We start from the raw sequence: 22,006 nt of genomic DNA, 5'->3' as shown, positions 1-22,006 counted from the left end.
ACATACAATGCTGCAAAACATATGCCATTCCTAGAGCAAGTTTTCTCCAGATACTGCTTGATAATATTTCATGCATATGAAATAGACTCGGGTCCATGAAAGCTTGTATGCCATAACAAATTTGTTAGCCTTTAAGGTGCTACAAAACTGGTTGTTTTTTTAAAATTATTATTACAAACCCCTTCTATAAATGGCTGAATCACCATTTTATCATTTGGACGGTTTGCTGCAGGTAGCCCTGAAGAGGTCTCTAATTAAGCATTCTGAATATTCAAAAAGAAGGTGGCCTAATATGCTGACCTAAATACTTCTTGCGGTAAAAGAATAGCATTAAGTATGCCTGCTTCCTCTGGGTGGTCTAAGCACACACATTTGCTACTTCTATTTCACAGAAAAGTAGGTAGGCAGAAAACTCTGGTAGTGGTAAAGTAAACTCAATATTGATAGAGTTGTGCATACTCCACAATACAGTGCAAACACAAAGTACAGTTCTAGCCATGAAGATGCTCTGGTCATGATAATAATGATTGGCTTGCCCATATAAAATGGCATATTCAACTGTCTGTGACAAAGATTTGGATCAGGAGGAAGAGGTGGTTAACTGTTCTAGGGGTGGGGACTGCAATGCAGGAAGATAAAATCTTATTTCTTAAAGAATGTGCTTGTGGGAGGGTTTTTTTGTTTTGTTTTTGTTATGTCTTGTGTGTTTTTATTTTGTATTTTCATGTTGTGAACTGCCCTGAGATATTTGAATGAAGGGCGGTATAAAATATTATTATTATGAACCCCTTTCCTTCTCATGCTAACCCTTTGCTCCCCCAGCACTGCCATTTCTCACCTGAATCCTCCCTGGCTACTTTGTCAATTACAGATCTCCCCTCATCTTGACAAGTTTCCCTCACAGCATTTGCAAATTGCATCTATGAAAGAATGGCAAAGATACAAACAAATTAAATTGCCCTCCAATAATTCCACCTTCAAAGTGATCTTAAAATGCAAAGGGCCAATTCAAATCGATATTCTGAACACTTCCTTCAGAAAATACCTTGAGACATACTCTAACAATTTGGGATGTGCAGTCTCTTGGTTGTACAAAGTACAGTACATAAGTTGTTCATGCAGCAGTTACTATCCTGTTTGTTGGCTTTTTGTACTGAGTGACTGCTCTGTGCAGAATATGCTGTTTTTCATTTTGCATGCCAAAGTGTTGTAGCCATCTGTTTTACTCAGTGTAGTCCCGCTGCAATTAATGGTGCCCAGTCATCCATTAATTTCAATGGGTCTACACTGAATATAGCTCACACTAGATGCAGCACCAAAAATCCAGGTCTGCATGTGCCGTCTACCATCACACAATTGGTTTACCACGAGCTGGGAGTTGCTGTCCAGGCATATAACACACACTCAATAGTTTGCTTATTCTTTTCTGAATGGAGGATATCAATAATCAGGCCTATTAAAAGGCTTATCAAAATAATGGCTTCCACCACATCACCCTTCTCTGAGCTCTTTTTTCATCTTAATAGTCTAAGTCAGAATGCAAACTCTGTCCTGGACCAATTCACATAGGTGAAAAGGAAGTTGTTCCCTTCCAAAACATGTGTCTTCCTCATGAAAGGAGAAAAGGTTCACCCCAGGTTGGATGTATTTTAAACAAGACTCAGTGCAATTGCAAATATACAACTTTTCAAGCATACATAGTAGATGGGCTAAATTTGTGATGCTCAGTGATGCACTATTCTGAAAATAAATACACTTCTGCCATAAAAAAATCAAGAAATTCTGGGTTGGTTTGTTTTGTGTGCAAACACTCCTTAAGAACAAGTAATGGGTGACTAACAATGACCCCCTTGAAGAAAAAACTGCAGACTTGTATAGTTTCAGTTACTCCAGTCCTAATTTATACACAATGAAGTAACACAAAACAAGGGGAAGTGTCTAATTTTGTATGTACAAGACTGAGACAGTTCTTTCTCCCCAACACCATAAAGGTTCCATTTGGAAGGCAAACGTGTTTTGCTAATGTGATGTTGCTACTGTACACAAGTATGAAATGCATGGCTTTTTAAAAAATACAAACTCTAGCAGTATATACATATTTGTACAAATACATTTGTTTAGGGTTCCTTTTTGTTTTTAAAGAGCAGTTCTCTCAAAATGAGACTCAATAACTATGTAAGAAGTTCAAGTTGAGTTTTGTATTTCAAACCAATAAATGAAAAGAAACATTGCAACTTGAAATAGAGGCTGCCTTCCTCTCAAGGCTCCATCCTTGGGGTGGGGGAGGGGGGATTAAAGGAAGAAAATTAAATTTGAATGGCATATGTCAATTTCTTTTCATTACCCTTAGTCACATGGGTGTCAAGATTTTTGATGCAGTGTAACTTTGGAAAGCTGCTATATTCTAATAAGGCAAAACAAAGCAATGATCTAGTTGGAATAATGCATTCACCGTACGGCAATGACTTCCTGAAAGGGGAAGGCAAGCATCTGCTTCATCTTCCTCCTCCTATCAGGACAAGCTCAAGCCTGAACATGCACTGCCCTCTTCTCAAAAAGGAACATGAAAAACCACATATTATCACTTCAAGGTTTAAAGCATTAGAAACCAGAGCCTCCCTTTTATTGCTCTGCTCCTTGGAAATGCATGCTAGCGCTTGTCAAAGCAAGAGAAAGAGAAGAGCCTGAAGTTCCCACCAGCTTCTCTTCCCAAAACAGCCTCGATAACTTAATTTTACTTGTTGCTCCTAAGTTTTTACTAAGTAACATGCTATCCACCAGCAAAATTACTGAAATGCTGAGTTATTTCCAATGCTTTTTAATTTGCATTTTAGGAATCGCATAGCTCACATAACATATTTTTGGCAGAGATGCAGCTGTTCATTATTGTCTCCTGGTGGTGCCTATCTTTTCAGCAACCAATAGTGGGTAGCTTTTTCTGTTCATTCTGTGCCAGGCTTGTGGCCCTCCAGATTGCAGGGCAGATCCCATTGCCCCTGACCACGCTGGCTAGGGCTGATGGAAGTTAGAGTCCATCAAGACGTGGAGAGCCACAAGCTGTCACTCACAATTCTTAAGAAAGCTTGTATGTAGTCATTTCTAGTAGCAGACTACCATAATTTTGTAGTGTACAGACTAGTAAATACCTCTTTTCCTTCTTCCACCCATGTAGAAGTATGGCCGTGCTAGTACATGGGCAGATATGAGACAGGCGATAAAGTAGCAAGAGTATATGTTTATGCCACAGCACACACAAGCAACTGCTATTTCCATTTAAATTTACAAAGCCTTCCAAGGGTTCAATTAATAAATAGCTCTGTATTTTATTAGCAATCTTTGTAGGTGAAATCCTGGTTTCAACAGCTCACATCAATTAGCTGCAGAAGTTTTTCTTTCAATTATTCTCTTTAAAAAAATCCAATTCATATCCAAAGTCAGCAGGGATTTTTAAAAAATTCTCTCTTCTCCAATTGTTAAAATATGCAGTACCATGTCCTTAGAGAACAGTCTACTATGAAAGTCTTTTCCAATGCATGTTATAAATAAAATCAACCAATTTAAATAAATCCGAGAGGAAGTGCATGTGTGTGAGTGTTTGGTTTTCCCCAAACATATATCCTCTAGAGCGCAATAAGTTTAATATGTCCATTGGACAACCCTCTCCATCACTACCCACCCCCAAGAACTGCAAAACCCAAGAGTCCTTCATCCCACCAAGCTTCTTCATTAACAGGGTACTGTAGTTGCACAAAGCAGTTTGTGGGGTTTTTTGTACTCTCTCTAAATATAAGTGCATAAAATGGTGCATGTTGATATCTTGTTTTAGTGAAAAGCAATATGGATGCAAATAGTGTTCAGAAAAGTTCACCAAGAGTTTTCCATCACTTCAGGCAAAGCAAGCATTGGGACTTAGGCCTTGTAAACCTCGCTCATAAACGTACTTCAGGGCGCTTTATTAAAGCTTCATGTGATTGGCAGAAGACAATGGCCGATATCCAGGTTATATACCAACAGGGTGTGGAGCACCTGTCTTTTCTGCCTCCTTGGTCTTGCTCTCAGCTATGTTTGCTTCAGTCTCTGTTCCAGTTCATGCTGCTGCTTAATTAGCCGTTCTATTTCTGTTCCTAGTGTTTGCAGATTTTCCTTTGAAGAAAATAGAGGGGGAAATTAGCAGACTCTATGATACCCAATTAAACAAAAAAATAGTGCCTTGTCTTCAAGGTTGAATGAATTCAAGTCCACTGCAATTTGAAACCTGCACACATTAGTAAGAAAGAAAGGATAGATTTACTCAAAATTATTTCACTTCAGGGTACACATGACAGTCTGCCTAGATATTTTAACTTTGTTCAGAGCATGTCTAAAAGCCTTTTTTCTATAACAGCTTGCAGCCATATACCACCACTTAACAACAACCAAGGTGTGATGAAAAGCATGATGTATTCTAAATTTTCTATTTCAAATTACCTTCAGGGTAATATTCTTCAATAAAGTGTCCTCCAGGACTGCTTGGAGCTTCCTGTTTATCTCCAGAGAGAGTTCCAAAGTGAGCCCGCTGTCTGCTGGGTGAGATGTGTAGAGAGAGGCCATAATCCCACCACGCCTGCTTAAATGCACTTTATTGAAATCAGAGGCCTCAGATGACAATGTGCCAGCTTCTTCCCTCAAAATGTAGCTCTGGATTATTCTGTAGAAAGTAAAACAGTGTAAGATAGTGACATTATGAAAGAACACAGGAAGCTAATTTGTACTGTCAGAAAATTAGTCCATCTAACTCAGCATTGTCCCTACATGCAGAGTGTCGCAGAGTGAACGCAGTGGTGAGGAGAAATGCTATTATTGTTCTATAAAAATGTTACATTGGGAACACTACCTTATTAAGAATAGTCTCTAGGTAGAGCAAAAATACTTCAAAGCATGCTGTTTTATATACTGTATTTAAACATAAAGGCAACTTTCCTAGCCAAACTAGCTGTGGTCTTTTTCCAAGACACAATAGCAGTTCATAATTCCCCATGGCTAGTCTTAGCACCAGCAAAAACCTCAAGATATTTAAATTGACAAAACTGCTTTCAGAAGCGGCACCATGTCCCAGCAGTTTCCAACTGGGCATACAGTCCCCAGAATCACCATCACCATTAAAAGGAAACAAACTTGGTCAGACTTCAAGCACTGGCCTGCAGAGCCAAATTCTAGCTAGTGTTCCCAAAATCTGTCCTCATTGTTAACTCTGAGAGTCATCACATGTACATTTCTTAGGGAGTTTAGCTGAAGAAGTCTCCAACTGATGAGAGTTGGCTATACTGTATTGTTCTCACTGTGAAAAAGAAAGTGAGGAACTCACAAAATTATTTGACTTCATGACACCAAGTGTAAGAATCTGGCCTCGGATGCAAATAGATTCCAGCTTGTGTCTATAGCAATCATGTATTCTGAAAGTAGGTGTGCAGTAAACTTTGCTGCAGCGATGTGTGCTACACAACTACTTAGCAGATTCAAACTGAAGCAGTTCGTGCAAATTTACTGTGCTGTGTGTATTTTTCTTTCGCAAAGGTGAAGAGCTTAGTGTCTTAACATCTGCCAGCATAAGAATTGTGAAGGAAACTTCCCAGTCGGTAATTTGCTAAGATTCAATTTGCATGAAAGGTAGTAATTAAAGAGAACAGCAAATTGCTATGGAAGCACTTTCAGAATTCACTTTCAAATCAGTTTTTTTAAAAAACAGCACAGACTACTTTATATACATCAACACACACAATTAGTTCTGAATCACTCCAGTTTAATTAACATTGCTATTTTAGTTTAATTCTATGGTAAGTTCTGTTTACTATTAAGATATTTCATTTACCGAATTAGCGCCTATATATGAGAAATGGAGGAAACTTTCATTGCAGAAGCGTGCCCTCCACCCTCACCCTGAAAAACATGGAAATACATTGGGGCTATATTGAGATATTTGGCACCATTTCCATTCCCGATGAAGTTATCCAGCTACTATACAGAGTACCAGTGTTAACTTTAAACAGAGCACCTTGCATTGTATTTTTTCAAACTGATTACCAAATGGACCAGATGTTGTACATACTTGGTTTTTTTCCTGATTTCTTCAACCAGCTGTTTGATATGATCCTCCATGAACTCCATCTTCTCATTTTTCCGAGCATGGGCTTTCTGTAACCTTACTATTCTCTCAATCAAGATGGTCTTGTCCACTTCAGGGAAATGATCCACAGCTACTGAAGAGCCACTGTTTTCTGGCGAGCGATCTTCATTACTGCTTCGAGCATTAAGCGATCCTGTCAAAACCAATGACATCTTAATTGCAATGCCTGGCTCTCAATCAAATAAAGAAAAGTTATGGATTTCTTTATAAAGGATTTAAATCTGCATTTTGACATAATATTCCACAAAATGGCTAACATATAAAAATATGAAATGCAGTATGAAAATCTAAAATGTCCATTTCATAATAGTACTAAAACCTAAACTGCCCTGAGATTGTGAATTGCCCTGAGATCTTTTGATGAGAGGTGGTATATAAATCTAATAAATTAAAATAATCAAGACTAGTACAGATAAACTATAAACTCAGGCAGACCCCAGCAAAGCAACCCAAGTTTATAATAAATATTAAAAATCACAGGGGGGTGGGTTCTGCCAAGGACACTTAAAGGACTAAAGGAATGGAGGCTACCCAATTGCAGAAGCTTTTGAGATCCACAGTTGTGGACCCACTGTAAAGGAAGGTCCTATTACAAGTGACTACCAGCCTGATTGTTAAACAAACATGTTCAGAATTGTGACAAAGCTTTACCATGTAAAGTGTTGTTCCAGTTTAGAATCTGGTCAAATTCAAGAGTGCCTCACCTTTTTTTACTACTAAAATGGAAATATGATGGAGGTTGAAAAAAACAAAACAAAACTTGAACATTTAGATTTGTGCAGAGCCTTTGACGCCACTTACAGACCTTGTAAGATGATGGCAGGCCTCTACACAGACAGATAATTCCACTCCATGTTGAAAGTACTAGAGAAGCAATGAATTTTAAAGCAGCAGACTGACTGTTGTTAAATATGAATTGATTTTTCATTTGTACACTGCCAGCTTCCAAGAAAGCAATACTAAAAAGGTAACTGATTTGTATTTGCCATCGAACACATAGGAGATATAAAGAATCAGAAAGTTATAAATGCTAGGGTCAAACTCTCCAAGAACTATTCCATTATTTCATGGTAGCCTCACGCAACTGCAATTGTATTCAAGATTCAGAACTCTCAGAGCAAATTAATGGTTGGAATATTAGAGCAGAAATTCGAGCAGGTAAAGTTGCCCGATGAATTTTCTTTTTCCAGTTGCCTGATAAAGTGAATACACAAGACCTGTTCTAGATAAATTATTTCTGTAATGAAGTATTACTGTCATCAGCTACTGTAATTTATTAAGCATTGCAGTTATTGCAATCCATTCCTTGCATAAGTCGACATGCTTTTTTTCACTGTAAAAAGTTAGTGAATTACTATTTACTATAAATAATATAGTATATAAAATAATATAGTATATAAATAATATACTATACTATAAATAATATAGAAATGGGAGTGCCGGATCACCTCATTTGTCTCCTGAGAAATCTCTATGTGGGACAAGAAGCTACAGTTAGAACTGGATATGGAACAACTGATTGGTTCAAAATTGGGAAAGGAGTATGACAAGGCTGTATATTGTCTCCCTGCTTATTTAACTTATATGCAGAATTCATCATGCGAAAGGCTGGACTGGATGAATCCCAAACCGGAATTAAGATTGCCAGAAAAAATATCAACAACCTCAGATATGCTGATGATACTACCTTGATGGCAGAAAGTGAGGAGGAATTAAAGAACCTTTTAATGAGGGTGAAAGAGGAGAGCGCAAAATATGGTCTGAAGCTCAACATCAAAAAAACTAAGATCATGGCCACTGGTCCCATCACCTCCTGGCAAATAGAAGGGGAAGAAATGGAGGCAGTGAGAGATTTCACTTTCTTGGGTTCCATGATCACTGCAGATGGTGACAGCAGTCACGAAATTAGAAGACGCCTGCTTCTTGGGAGAAAAGCAATGACAAACCTAGACAGCATCTTAAAAAGCAAAGACATCACCTTGCCGACAAAGGTCCGTATAGTTAAAGCTATGGTTTTCCCAGTAGTAATGTACGGAAGTGAGAGCTGGACCATCAAGAAGGCTGATCTCAAGAGGAGACTCTTGAGAGTCCCATGGACTGCAAGAAGATCAAACCTATCCATTCTCAAAGAAATCAGCCCTGAGTGCTCACTAGAAGGACAGATCCTGAAGTTGAGGCTCCAGTACTTTGGCCACCTCATGAGAAGAGAAGACTCCCTAGAAAAGACCCTGATGTTGGGAAAGATGGAGGGCACAAGGAGAAGGGGACGACAGAGGATGAGATGGTTGGACAGTGTTCTCGAAGCTACTAACATGAGTTTGGCCAAACTGCGAGAGGCAGTGAAGGATAGGCGTGCCTGGCGTGTTCTGGTCCATGGGGTCACGAAGAGTCGGACACGACTGAACAACAACATAAATAATATAGAACTGGCTGGATAAGAAATCTCAACAGATGTAGGTTCAGGTATATTATAATCTTGGGGGGGGGGGTAACTTAGTAACTTTCATGGTTGGGGGAGATGCTGGTTAAAATATACTTTTGAGAACTACAATATGTTTTATTGGTATGATTTTGCTAGGGTTTTTTTAAAAGAAATAGTTGATGAGACTAACAAAACAACCTACCTGATGAGCTGGAACGACTTCCCATACTACTGACATCTTTATCGTAGTTGCCATTTTCATGCTGATCTAATTTTCTTCGTGCTAAGGGAACAAACCATAAATTATTTGATGCAGTGCTGTTTGTTTGTGAAAAAAAGCCATACACACCAAGGTGTGAGAAATATTAACCTTGCTGAAGTTGCTTGGTGAGGTCTTTCAGATTTGCAGCATGCTTTCGCTTCTGAGTAACCAACTCATCTTTTAATTCATCTGCTTTAGTGTTGAGGTCTGCTAATGCTTTCTGCTGAGATGCTAATTCGGCCTGCAATGCTTGAACATTGTTTCTGTGAAGTTCCTCTTCTTTCTGCAATTTACTTGCCTGAATTTATAAAATGAAACACATATATTTATACAGTACAAATAATGATGTGTTATCATTTGCTTTCCCCATTGTCCACTGAGTATTTCATACAATTTTAAAACACTTTGCATTGTATTCCAATCCACTATATTGTTCCTGAGGGCTTTGAAGAATATGGTTGTCATGGAATATAAGAATCTGTTGTGAGGAACGGGAAGATCAGATTAGCTGTCCCCATGTGTTATGAAGTACAAGCATTCATACTTCCACAGCCCGTATTTCCTCCCACAGTTATGGAGAATTTGGAGTTTTCCTGCCCATGTTATGCTATATGTGATTTCAGTTTCCAATTTCTGAAACATTAGCTTGTATATATTCATTTCGCATACTACAAAGCATTTATTTAATGCTTCAAATGGGCTAGGATGCATAGAAGCTAACCTGCCAGAAAACTTGCAATCTACATTAGGTGGCCTACAAGATGTGCAGCTCAAGGAAGCATCAGACGACTGCACAAGACATACAAGACTTTCAGAACTCCCAGTAACCAGGCTGGAGAAACAGCCACCACTTCCTTAAAGTGAGATCCATACTATTTTGATTTACAGCGGGAGGCACAGCTTTCAGTTGTTAAAGCATTTGTGGTGCAATGCTTCTTACCCGTCATCCCCAGCCACTTCCTAAGTCAAGCTGGTTAACGGGCCAGTTATAATGAGCGTTATGCATGTGTCTGGCTCTGGCTGTGTTTTTTTCCTATTCAGACTGCCCCATGTTTATACAAAAAGCACCCCCCTCCCCAAGAAGAAATCTGCCAAATTTGGCTTCAGCAGTGGCACACGGAAGCAGGGTTTCTCCTATTCACTATAAATATATTCTTTGTGCAGAATGGCTGACTGACTTAAAGGCAGCACCTGATGACATTTTCAAGGTTGTCTTCAGGTAGGCAGGAATTATTTCATTGTGCTTTGGCCCAACTGTAGCATCTCTATTTTATTTATGTCATTTATTGAACAATAGCAGAAGAAGCAGGAATACATCCAGGCTTATTCCAGGGTTTAGGGTTTAATAAAAAACATTAATTACACAAGCCTTAACCAATTAACTGAAATTCTGATTTACCAGTTCGTCTCTTGCTTGCTTCACTAGTTCCAGCTGATTCTGAGACTCTCTCTCGCTGTAGGTGATCTTATCTACTTGCATTTGTAGGGAGTTGGTTTCCGACTGCAGTTGGGCGTTCTTAGTACTCAGCTTTTCAGTGAAGACCAACAGCTCCGATTCTCTTTTCCGGCTGCCATCAATGTCCTTCTGGAAGTCAGTAAGCAGAGAGTTGAGACTGCCCACTTCTTCCTTCAAGGAGTTAATCTCTTGTTCATCTCTGAAATCAAGAGTGGACATCATTTTGAGATGTGAGAAGAGGAGTTCAAACTAGACAGGCAACTATCAGTTTCCTAGTTTATCAAGTCCGCACAATTCATATACACTTTGCAGTTAGTCCTGGTGTTGTCTAGGCCTGCTCTGCTACACAAGATATATACATTGGACATTGACTGTTTACTTGAGCAAATCATTGTTGCAAAGTGAAATAAATGCTAGAAACCAGTGCTGAACTCACAGTCACGATGGCATATATTTAAAGCTTTTAACTTGAAAATGAAGGAATGTTTCATTTTGGGATTCACTTTGATCATTAAGATGTTACTCGTAAGTTGCAAATTGCAGGCACTGTGATTGCACATTTCCAAGAAAAAGCCAATGTTGCCATGTTAATTGGAAGAAACGCAAATGCTCGGTTCTACAAATCCTAAGGGAGGTTGAGAATTGTTGAAACATTGCTACATCTCAGATAATTATTGCTTACAAGTGCCCTGGGCTGTGTGGGTGGTTATTTATATGATGCTCTCCTATATTCAGTATGCAACACATTTAACACCAAGAAAGCTGAAAATATACTCAAGGCCCTAGTTCACCCGCACCATATGGAAACATGATTGTGCACAGATGTTTTTGTTCCGGTCGCCCATAAGTTAGTTTGTTCTGTAATTTCCAAGTCTGAATACTAGAAGTAAATCCACTGTAATTAAATGGAGTCTTGCTGATGTTAAACATGGACCAATTACACAGTCTGTTATTTTAACTGACTGTTCTTTTAAGGAAGACAAAAAATTGTAACTGGGACCCAGGTCAAAGTAAAAGACTGCATGGTATGAAAGCAAGGCACTTTTCAAGGAGATGAAGAGGATGAAGGGATGCAGATTAATTATTGAAGAAAAATGCAGAGAAATGGAGGTTTTTATTTTTTAAAAATAGGGGAAATTTTAACACACCTATGCAGAGAGAGACTCAAAATGGAGAGAAAGAGGTGGGGAAGTTCTTGAGAAAGTGGAGTCAATGTGATGTGCCTGGAGCTACAAATTCACGGTGATCAAGGGAGAAGTAACAAGGAGAAGGATGTTTTAAACTATTAACGATAGGGTAATTTATTTTAAATCAGATTTGCAGTTATCACATTTTTATTGTCACAAGTAGTCTGCAAAGATTTAGACCAAGATATCTGGGTTTACCATACCTAAGCCCTACTACTCTGGCCAGCATGCCACAATGGTGGTGGTGGTGGTGGGGAGGTTCGGAAAATTAATCGTGTGTTAAAATGTATTTTGTAACAGTAACTCTTTGTTGCAACTAAAAATGATAATACAGTCATATCTCTGGTTGAACGGGATCCATTCCGGAGCCCCATTCGCAACATGAGCAGCGCGCAACCGGAAGCGCTGCATCTGTGCAACGCGATTCGGCGCTTCTGCGCATGCGTGAACCGCCAAACCTGGAAGTAGCCCGTTCCGGTATTTCCGGGTTCGGCGAGTTCGTAACACGTGATGAACGCAACACGCAGTGTTCGTATCCAGATGTATGACTGTATGTATAGGGCAGGTGTGGGAAACCTTGAGCCTCCTGGATGATGCTGAACTACAACTCCCATCGTCCCTCACCATTGCCCACACTTGCTGGGACTGATGAGAGTTGTAGTTCAGCCACATGGGGTGGGCCAAAGGTGTCCCCCCCCCAAAAAAAACCTGAACAAACTATGTTTCAAGGTTTTATCAGAGGACCTTTCAGGCTGCCATGAGGGTGTGGGTACAACCACCCCAATGTTGTGTCACGTTTTCGCTAGCATTGTGTTTATTATTTATCAACAGTGTAACATTTGTTGCCAGCATTGTAATGTGGATTAGTTATGTGGAAAGGTTGTTGGAGCACCATATCTGTTGTAATTTTATTGTCTGGAGTTATCCAAAAGTTTTATACTTCTTACTGCCTCTTCCAGGGTGAGAGCCTCCTGCTCTGGTTTAGAACTTCCCACCCATCCCACTCACCCAGGTGAGAGGCAGGAAGGAGTACCTGTTAGCTCAAGTGAGGGTGAACTAGGTTTATTGAAGTTGTTGAAATGTGGAGAGTTTGATTATTATTGGTTGCTGGCTGTTACTTTGATTATTAATAATTGGTGTACTGGATTATTACTGGCTGTTGAGTGTAAGGGATTGATTAAATGATGTGTACTTTAAAAAATAAACCTCATTAAGATGTATATGGACATGACTGATGAAAGTGAGAGATTATGAGAGCAGTTGTGTGAATAGCACATTTTTGAGATATAGGGTTAAAAAAGTTATGCAGGTATTTCTGTTTTTTGAATTTCATATTGATATGATTGTTACATACATCAATATTGTGGTTTACTGCATATCTAGACACATTTTTTTAAAAAAATGTTGGGCTTGTGTTTATAGTATACCTATTTATTGTACTATGATTTTTTGATGTAAACATTTTTGAGATCTTTTGATAGTAAGTAATAAATGACTTAAAATGATTAAAATAGTTCAGGGTTGTTGTTTTTTTTAAGAACATGGACTAGCCAGAGTCCACAGACATCACCAGGTGAAGACTTTCATATTTATACTCAGTCACTATGAATCTGGATAAGGGTCCAATAGTTTTCTTTTATGCTTAAAATCCTATGCTTTTAACACAACAATAAACAAAAACATGTAGTTTTGAATAATCAAATCAAACTACTTTTTTTAAACTTTCTTCCCCTGACATAGTATACAATACCCTGGAAATGCTGAAGTTGGTGCTAACTCTAGAAATGTCAAACAGCAACAAAATATTATATGCCATGTCCAAGGTTAAATCATTCAGTAGGGTTTATACCACACAAAACTTTGCTTGGATTGAACACAAGTTGGGTGGCAGCATAAATTATTTATTGAAAGAACAGTACAGTGGTACCTCTGGTTACAAACGGGATCTTTTCTGGAGCCCCGTTCATAACCTGTGACGTCCGTATCATGAAGTGCCGTGTATGTGCATGATGTGATTCGGCGCTTCTGCGCATGACGTCATTTGACGCGTCTGCGCATGTGCGAACCGCCAAACCCAGAAGTAACGCGAGGTATGACTGTACTCTTTAAGTATAATACATATATTTAAAAATCTGCTCTGTAAAACCAAAACGTAACTATCTTACCTCTGATGGTGCTCCTGGAGCTGATCTATGGTTTTCACTTTGTCCAGCAGATTCTGAATCTCAGCCTTCTGGCGATTAATAATTTCTCTGTATTTTGATAATTCATCTTCTGTTCTCAATCGTTCATCCTCTAGACACTTGACCTAAAAACAACAGAACTTGTTAAAGTAAATGGTTAAATGGTACGTTTCATTCTTTCTGGTAGATTTTATTAGCTTTTTGAATCACAAACACTTTACACAGTGCTTCCCCTTGTATCTGAGAATGCAATGACCAGACTACTCACAGGAGCAGATTACTGGCAACATTTTACTGCTTTGCTGAGAGAGCTGTACCAGTTGCCAATTTGTTACCAGGCTTAAGGACCACCTGATTCCTTATGTGCCACATCACTCACTGAGTTCTTTGGATGGGACACTTCAGTAGTGCCCCATGCCCCTTGACAAGGGACCAAGGCATCAACATGGCAGGCCTTGTCTGGTGGTCTGCCTTGCCACTAGCCGGAATCATACCTGTTGCCTTCTTTTAGGGGCAGAGGTCTTTTAAATGTGATTTTTTTTTATCAGCCAAACTATATTGATGATGATGTAGCATTTTGTATTTATTGTGTACATCCCCTTGTCATATATATTTTTTGAAACTGTGTTGTATAAACACTAAGATTTCATTTCATTTAACTTGCACAGACACAAGGTACCTGAAACTTAACCTATTCCCCCCCATCCTAATCTTGCTTTTGTCATCGACTTCTTCATTTAAAGAATTCTTTCCCTACCTATCTGTTTACAAGAAGGGACACGATCTGTTTGGGAAAGTGCTCTGACAAAAGTATAATTACTTGTCATTTTCAGGGTTTTAAAGTTAAGAGAAAAAGCCACCCGATCTCCAGGCATTGTTAATTACAGTTACCGTAATCGGATAGGCCATTTTAACAGAAAGTGTGTGGAAAGTATGGCAAGGAAAGACAAAAGAACCACCCTCTGCTTGAATTCAGTAGAATCGTAACCAGCTTTTAATATAAAGCAGTAAGTTTCCCCCCCCCTCCTAAACTCTGCAGAGAGAGGGGGAAACCAGAGATATAGCCCTGCATCCTAAATGCTTATGAGGTACAATGAAATGCAAATGTATTACATTTTAACATCTTGTGAATTGGTGGCTCTCTAATGGAAATTAGCAACAGACAGGTTTCCTACCTGATTATTAGGGGAATTTGAAGACTCTACTGACAGATGATGCCGTTTATTACATTTTTCAGTAGAACAACAATTGAAAAGTTTTTTACATTTTATCACGACATAAATCAGCAAATAATGCACATCATATATCCTTATGGAATTAATCAAATGAGACTCCATATATATGATACCTATCTCCATTCCCCTTCTCCCTCCTGTCCCTATCTGCCTGTTGCACAAAAAATAAAATTTTTGGTAGCACTGGAGCCATTTCAATGACAGTACTTGAACTCAAGATCGAAAGAGCTGAGCATGGCCCCAAAGCATCAACATCCATTCAGGAACTCTTTCATTTGCTTGGGGAAATTAAATCTTCTCACAGCTGCCATGTCAACTCCAGAAGGAAAATGTCAAGGTCAGGAAAAGGATGGTGGAACCAGAGAAATGCCTGCTGCAATAATTTTTTTGAGAGAATATGTTTGGCCCAAATCCTCTGAACTTGCTGCCAAGTACAATACTTCTTACCTTAGAAGGGCACTTAAAAAGACCTCTTTTCAACCACTGTAACAAGCAATGCAATGCAGGAAACAAGAGGTGAAGTGGTTGTACCACATTGTTTTAGCTCCTGGACTTACTGCTAGTACAATGCCATTATATATCGTACAGAACCATCAGGTCCCCGGAAGTCAAATTTGCACTGGTCTATCTGGTCAAACTACCCAGGTAAATAATAAAGTTAGTTTTCCTTCCCTTTGCTTTCAATGTTTTGGCTACAAGGAATTCTTCTCTCTCACCTTTGTCCTTAGAGTCCGTAGCTCATCCATACCCTCTTTAAAAGTTCGCTTCACATCTTCAAGTTCTTTTATTTTGGCATGATGTACCTTCGAAAGAGAAAAATAACAATTCTGCATACAACTTGGAGGAAAATGGAATCCGATCCTGTCCACTTCAATCTACATAGCAATTATGATTTGGACCCACCACTATACTCCCCCCCCCCCAGTACGAGCCTTAACCCTCATTAAAACGCTACCACTGAAGTGAGTAATATATCTTACCTCTAGATGGTTAGACTTCTCTTGCAAGTGTTTTTCCAGCTCTCCTTTTGTAAGTCGGAGTTTTACATCCAACTCATTTGATTTAATTTCTTCAGACTCCTAAGGAGAGGGAATGAGCAGTATTAAATCTTCACATGCCAATTCATAAACTGAAAAGATCTTTTTTATTGTACACGTTATGTTACAGTCATCTATCCCAGACTTACAGTCCAAACACTATGAGCTTATTTTCTTCTAAGTCAAGCTTGGAAACAGATCACTGCTTTTTGCACTGTGGGTAACATGCAAAAGGGGGAGACAATCACTCTCTGAAACAACAAACATAAAATACCAGATGTGTGTGGACTGACTATGTGCTATTTGCCACGAGGGACATGCATATGCTACCCCGTTCAGACATTACACTGGAAAGCATATGCATGGTCAAGATACAGAATGTCTCTCTCCTGCAATCAATATCCCCAAGGATAAATAAGGAGGCAGAGGAATGACATCAGATGTTATTGCCACTCAACAGGCTCACTTTCTTTGTGTAATGTCTGATATCACCCCTCAGTCTCCCAAGAATAAGCAAGGACATGCTTATTGCAGGCAGGAGAGTTATGAGATCACCTGATCAGGACCTGTGTTTTTGAAATCTAAGTGTGTGTAGATATTTAAACCTGCACACTCTGGATGTGAAAGCAAAAAGGTTATACTATTTCTAGATGTTGCATATGTTTTGTCATATCAAAATATTAGAACCAGTGGATTTCTCACCTGAGAGGAGGAAACTCAGCCCTGAGAAAAGCTGGGTGGTGGCTATGGCATGCCACTTAAGGACATAATTTAGTTAGTATCCTTGGTCCCTAGCCTTGCCACACACAGGTGTTCACTACATCTTAGGTCAGTACCTCTGGGTTGTATGGTGGCTAAAAAATAACTATAATATAAAAAATAACTATTGGACGTGATAGTGCAGAAGTTCAGAACACACAGCTAGAGTAAGATGAAATAGCAAGCAACATATCTGGATTTGCCTGTGCCAGGACAATTAATTAATTTAGAAATGACATTAGATCAGATAGGTTTTGGGAAAGAATTGTATCATTTCAGCTATAGGGCTAGAGACAAGTGTGGGACATGCAAGAAAAGAAAACCTATACGCCAAGTTCAAAGTCTTCATTTTGCTTCATGCAACATTATACCCACTTGATATGTTTTTATGATTTCTTGGCAGTTCTTTCGTATTTGCTCAGATTCCTCTTTCGCTTGAGTGACTTTTGCTGTTGCCTCTTTAAGCCGATCTTTGGTGTCCTGGAAAACAGATAAACAGTTGTTAGCCACCATTAACTGAATATGTAGAATGATGACAGTAAGTTCAGGACTGCATGGAAATGACAAAATTCCTGCTTAATGCCAGCAGCAGAGGACAAAATTAAAAATCCAATAGAAAAATAAATAAAGCTAAATTATTTGGGAACGAAGGAACGTAAAGGCTTAGATTGTTATCTCATACCTATTTTGAGAGTAAACTTCAGTGACATCAGAAGGACCAATGTCTGAACAAATGTGGACAGGATGGGGTGGCAGCCTTCACTGCTTTCCTTAAGCAACAAAGGGCATATCTGAACACCACCCCATACCTAAAATATGGTTGCTGAACATTATATTTATTAACAGGCAGACACTGGCTGAAGATCCTATCATTATTCAAGAGCAGCCTGTGTGAAACTGTTTGATGTGTTAAATTCTTGACTATTGGGTCACTATGAATTTGAAACGTTTTTTAGCCCCACAATACTAAGAAATGCCTACTTGTCCAGCTCCACCAAGTGAAGTGTTTAGTACAACCCAAAAATCTTTCACAGGTAACTCCTCTGATCCAGAAGGTCTCCTGCACAAAATTACAGCAGAACTATGGTGCTAAGTTTGTAGGTGTACATTTCGTGCCAACTCTCAACCTTACCCATTTTCCAACTTTCATTGCTCAGATACATGCAGATACTGAACAGGACCATTAAAAAAAACCCAACACTCATATTCCAGTTACGCTCCCATTGTGTTAATCAACTTGTCCTACATTCACAGCAACAGCCAATCAAACCTTGCACCACATGCTTTACAAAGAGACACAGGAGCTGCAGTGAAAATGTCCTTCTATAACATTAGCACACCTACCTTGTGTAAATCCATTTCAGCCTTCAATTTGTTTTGGGCCCATTTTACTTTGATCACATGAGAGTTCATTTCTTCTTTTAATTTTTCTATTTCTCTTGACATTCTGGTGGCTTCAGCTTCCTTGAAAAGAATAATTTTAGATTATTAGGTTTGAAATGAAGCCTTTTAAATGGATAGGCCCAGAGCGGCAGAAATGCAAGCGACCTTTCTGCAAGCAGTGGGGAGTTAAGCATGCACACAATGATTTCACTGAAGTGGAACAAAATGTATTTGTAGTCTTCTTGTCTTCAGGGAATTCTGCTTGCCTGTCACTGAACTATATTATGACAGCTACGCTGAAAAGGTCTCATCTCTGGAAAAGTCTTTGAACTTCTGTTTTGCAATCTAATGTGACTATTGACAACGCAATGCTTCGTGTCATGTATTATGGCAAAAAGAATTATATAGTATGTTATCACGTCTGAATTCTTGGGTGCTCTTCAAATCCTGCGTTCACCCTGCCCCAACTTCTCACTTCATCTTTTTCTCCTCCTGCCTTCCTCCTTCCCTTCCTTAATATCATCTAGATTTAGAGGTCATTTTAGGGAGGATTACTTATCTGGCATTGTAAATACATGTAATGTAGAAGAACAGAGAAAGAAAAAGCAACACAGTATCTGTACTGGAAAAAAAGCATTCTGCCGAATGTAGGTTTTGCATTCTTCAACTGCTTTAAAATTAAACAGAAGCATTTTAAACTGCATGTACAAATATGCCTTAGACATGATTACACAGTTTCCAGGAAATCCAGTGTCAAGGAAAATATCAATATCACCATGTGGGGGCAGCAAAATCTTCATAGTATTGAAATCATTCTCTGAAGCGACAAAACAGTGCAAAAAAAAAAAAAAAATTCCCCAAACCTTCTAGGGCCCACTTGTCCAGTCCTGAACTCTAATGTGACTATTTTTCCTGGAAAATTTATTGAGTAATGGAGGCAGATCAGCAGAGAAGTGCAGTGCACAAGATTTTCCATCCCCATCGCAGCACTGGGCTAGACAGAGAGAGGGTTAAACCAGCTGCTGTAAATTGCAAGCAGCAGTCAACTGAGCCAAGGGCTGTGAAAGGCTAGTAAAAGAGGACTGGTGGACCAGATTAGCCATGTGGGTCAGCAGTTCACCTCTGTTTTAGAGTTCACTTTAGGGAAAGCTCAATAGTCAGTATATGCAAATAAAAAACATTTAAGAAAATAATTATTTGTGTGTGGGGGGGAACAGACATTAAAAGATTGATGCTAGAAACCCAAAAGTGCAACCTTAATTTTTACATGCAACATATAAATATACACTGAGCATCTTCATTCTAGGTAGTTAAAGGTTTTCTAGGCAAGGAAACCTTCCTCTCCCCCCCCCCCCACCAAAAAAAGAAGAAACCAAGATGCCACATATTTATTTGATTATGCACCATATAACACCCAGCTTTGGGATTAAGGTATATAGAAGTGTAGCTTTTTGCCACTGTATTCAAATCAGCCCCCTTTCTACTAGAACTCTCAACTTCATCTGACTCAATATATTCTATTTCCCATTCACTTGAAAGAGATGCCAAGTCATTTCAGCATTTTAATCCCATTTCTGGAATTCAAGGTAAGCCGCAGGAATACAAACGAAACTCAACATGAAGTGGATATACCTTGGTTTCAAAGAGCTGGTGCAAACGTCCTTTCTCCTGGGAAAGCTGCTTTATTTTGTTAGTTTGCTTTTCAATTTCTTTATTTGCATCTCTCAATTTTCTTTCAAGTATTTCTTTTTCCTTTCGGAGGTCTAGGGACTCCTTCTCTCCTCTAACGTATTTCATTACCATGGCTTCTTTTTCTTGGCGGGCTTCTTCACATTTCTTGTTTGCCTTAGAAAATCAAACACTACAAGTTTACTTTAGGTAATGAGAGTGAATATATGCCTCCCCTCCCCATTCGTCAAGATAATAAGAATACAAAATCACTGCAACTGGAGCAATGTGATCTAAATTCATGACTGAAGAATGCCTAGCTTCCAATGGAATGTTGAAAAGGAGGTGGAAGAAGAAAATGAAAATATGACTCAGCCTAGGATTTTAATGTGTTTTAATCTGAACCTTTCAAAGCCAGAACAGATAAAATAAATGTGTTGCTGGTCAAAGCAGCTTGCAGTCTAAAAATAAATTAAATAAATAGAATGGAGGGGAAAAGGGGGGGGAGGAAATAACAGGGAACAAGAATATACAGATAAATAAGTAAATAGTATTTTGTAACCCTTATCACATTTGTGTCTTGCCCTTGAACATTTCATAGCAATGGGGTTATGCCATTTTAATAACCTTTAGAGCAGGGATGAGAAACTCTCTTTTTGTTGTGGGGAACGTTTTCCAGGAATACTGTGTAGAAAACCAATGGGTAGGACCATCCACTTTCTTATTCTGCCACTCCCCCCACCCCACCATTTCTATCCATGTAAAATGAGTACAATGGATTCAGATTGCGCACTACAGCGTAAGAGTCGTCACTCTTTCAGCCTCGATACTATGCTGTATTGGTAACTGTGAAAAGATAGTCACTCTGTCTGTCTGGATAACAATAATAGAACACCAATAGTAATGGAATGCTGAATACTGTCTCACCATATTAGTTTTAACAGAAGGTGTCCTATGTACTATGCACACATGGGATGGGAATATATCTCAACCTTGCCTTCAAGGTTCTCTCCCCCCCTCCTTTTATCCTTATAACCTATGGCTGAAACAACCAAAGCTTGTCTCAGAGGATGTGTTCTGGATACATCTTCAGCAACTGCAGAATCCAGAACGGAGTTGATATGAGTGACTTGACATCCATCTACAGTCATCAGCACCAGGCAAAATATGTTTAGCTTTCAACCAAATACTTGTAGATATTTAATGCATACAATGCCTATATCATCCTTCACGTTCCTACAGCGAGCACAACAAGAACTTTAAAAAAAAAGTCACCTGATCTGTACGAAAAGCCATCTCTTTGTGCAGTTGTTGTATGGCATTTTTCGCAGCGGCGTCTTGGGATAGCAGTTTATCTTTAGCAGCTTTAACTTCTTTTTGGAGATCCTCTATTCTGGCCTCTAACTGCAAAGAGAACATTATGTATGTATTTTGGCCATGAGCCAAAAAAAGTGATCTGCAAAATTTGCAACTTGAGTAGAGGTTTTTAAAAATGTCATTGCATTTATACTTTAGGAGCAGCTATGCAAAAGATCTTGACAGCCTAAAGCAGCAATATGCATCATGTGGTGCTAGCCCTGCTATGGCAGCAAATCAAACCATACGCTGTCACCATCATGGTTCCAGTGATCATTGTTCCATGTTCTGACAATAATTTCAGCATAGCTGTGATCTTAAGTATCCATCTGTTATCCACAGGCAATAAGGAGCGATCTGCTATCTAAGGGACAAAGCACTCCATCCCTCTACCCAGTCAGGCCAAACACAGAAATCCTACAGGCTGCTGGAGGGATGGTCCCTCCTTTGACAGCTCCCAGAGTCTAGCAATTAAAAAACACAAAACATTTGGCAGAGTAGTAATTTTGTAGCCTTGTTTACATGGCTGAGTTTAACACACTTTCACTTCTAGTAAGCATGGGAAACTAAACAGTCACATATAATGCAATATGATGCTCTATTAAAAAGAGAATCAAAATATTGTCCCAGGGGCTTCCATGTACATCTCAGTGCAAATAAAATATGTACTATTTCCCTTGGAAAAAACTCTAAAACTAGATATTTGCTGCCAAACATAATTTCAAGGCAATTCAGGCAGCAACCCTCCTATACACAGCCGAGAGTTAGGATTCACTGAACTCAGTGGGACACTTCTGAGTCAACAGGTATATGAAGAAATATGAACACTGAACCAAGTACAGTGGTGTCCCACTAGACAAAAATAATTCATTCTACGAATTTTTTCGTCTAGCGG

The 22,006-nt window shown here is 39.0% G+C and overlaps 1 protein-coding gene across 1 annotated transcript in view; it reads right to left on the bottom strand.

Moving 5' to 3' along the window:
- Positions 1 to 3,774: 3,774 nt before the first annotated feature.
- The window catches only part of CCDC186 (coiled-coil domain containing 186), a 40,906-nt gene continuing 22,674 nt past the window's right edge, over positions 3,775 to 22,006 (bottom strand). The window contains exons 4-16 of the mRNA XM_033149628.1: positions 21,031 to 21,159; positions 19,720 to 19,932; positions 18,049 to 18,168; positions 17,080 to 17,184; positions 15,889 to 15,987; positions 15,625 to 15,711; positions 13,656 to 13,798; positions 10,247 to 10,502; positions 8,956 to 9,145; positions 8,788 to 8,868; positions 6,086 to 6,296; positions 4,468 to 4,687; positions 3,775 to 4,143 (exon numbers count right to left, since the gene is read on the bottom strand). Coding sequence (XP_033005519.1) covers positions 4,060 to 4,143; positions 4,468 to 4,687; positions 6,086 to 6,296; positions 8,788 to 8,868; positions 8,956 to 9,145; positions 10,247 to 10,502; positions 13,656 to 13,798; positions 15,625 to 15,711; positions 15,889 to 15,987; positions 17,080 to 17,184; positions 18,049 to 18,168; positions 19,720 to 19,932; positions 21,031 to 21,159 — 1,938 coding nt within the window. The 3' untranslated portion in view covers positions 3,775 to 4,059. The remainder of the gene's footprint in view (positions 4,144 to 4,467; positions 4,688 to 6,085; positions 6,297 to 8,787; positions 8,869 to 8,955; positions 9,146 to 10,246; positions 10,503 to 13,655; positions 13,799 to 15,624; positions 15,712 to 15,888; positions 15,988 to 17,079; positions 17,185 to 18,048; positions 18,169 to 19,719; positions 19,933 to 21,030; positions 21,160 to 22,006) is intronic.

This window comes from Lacerta agilis, chromosome 5 (assembly GCF_009819535.1).
Source record: "Lacerta agilis isolate rLacAgi1 chromosome 5, rLacAgi1.pri, whole genome shotgun sequence".
Taxonomy (NCBI): domain Eukaryota; kingdom Metazoa; phylum Chordata; class Lepidosauria; order Squamata; family Lacertidae; genus Lacerta; species Lacerta agilis.
This window is presented reverse-complemented; position numbering and strand designations above follow the sequence as displayed.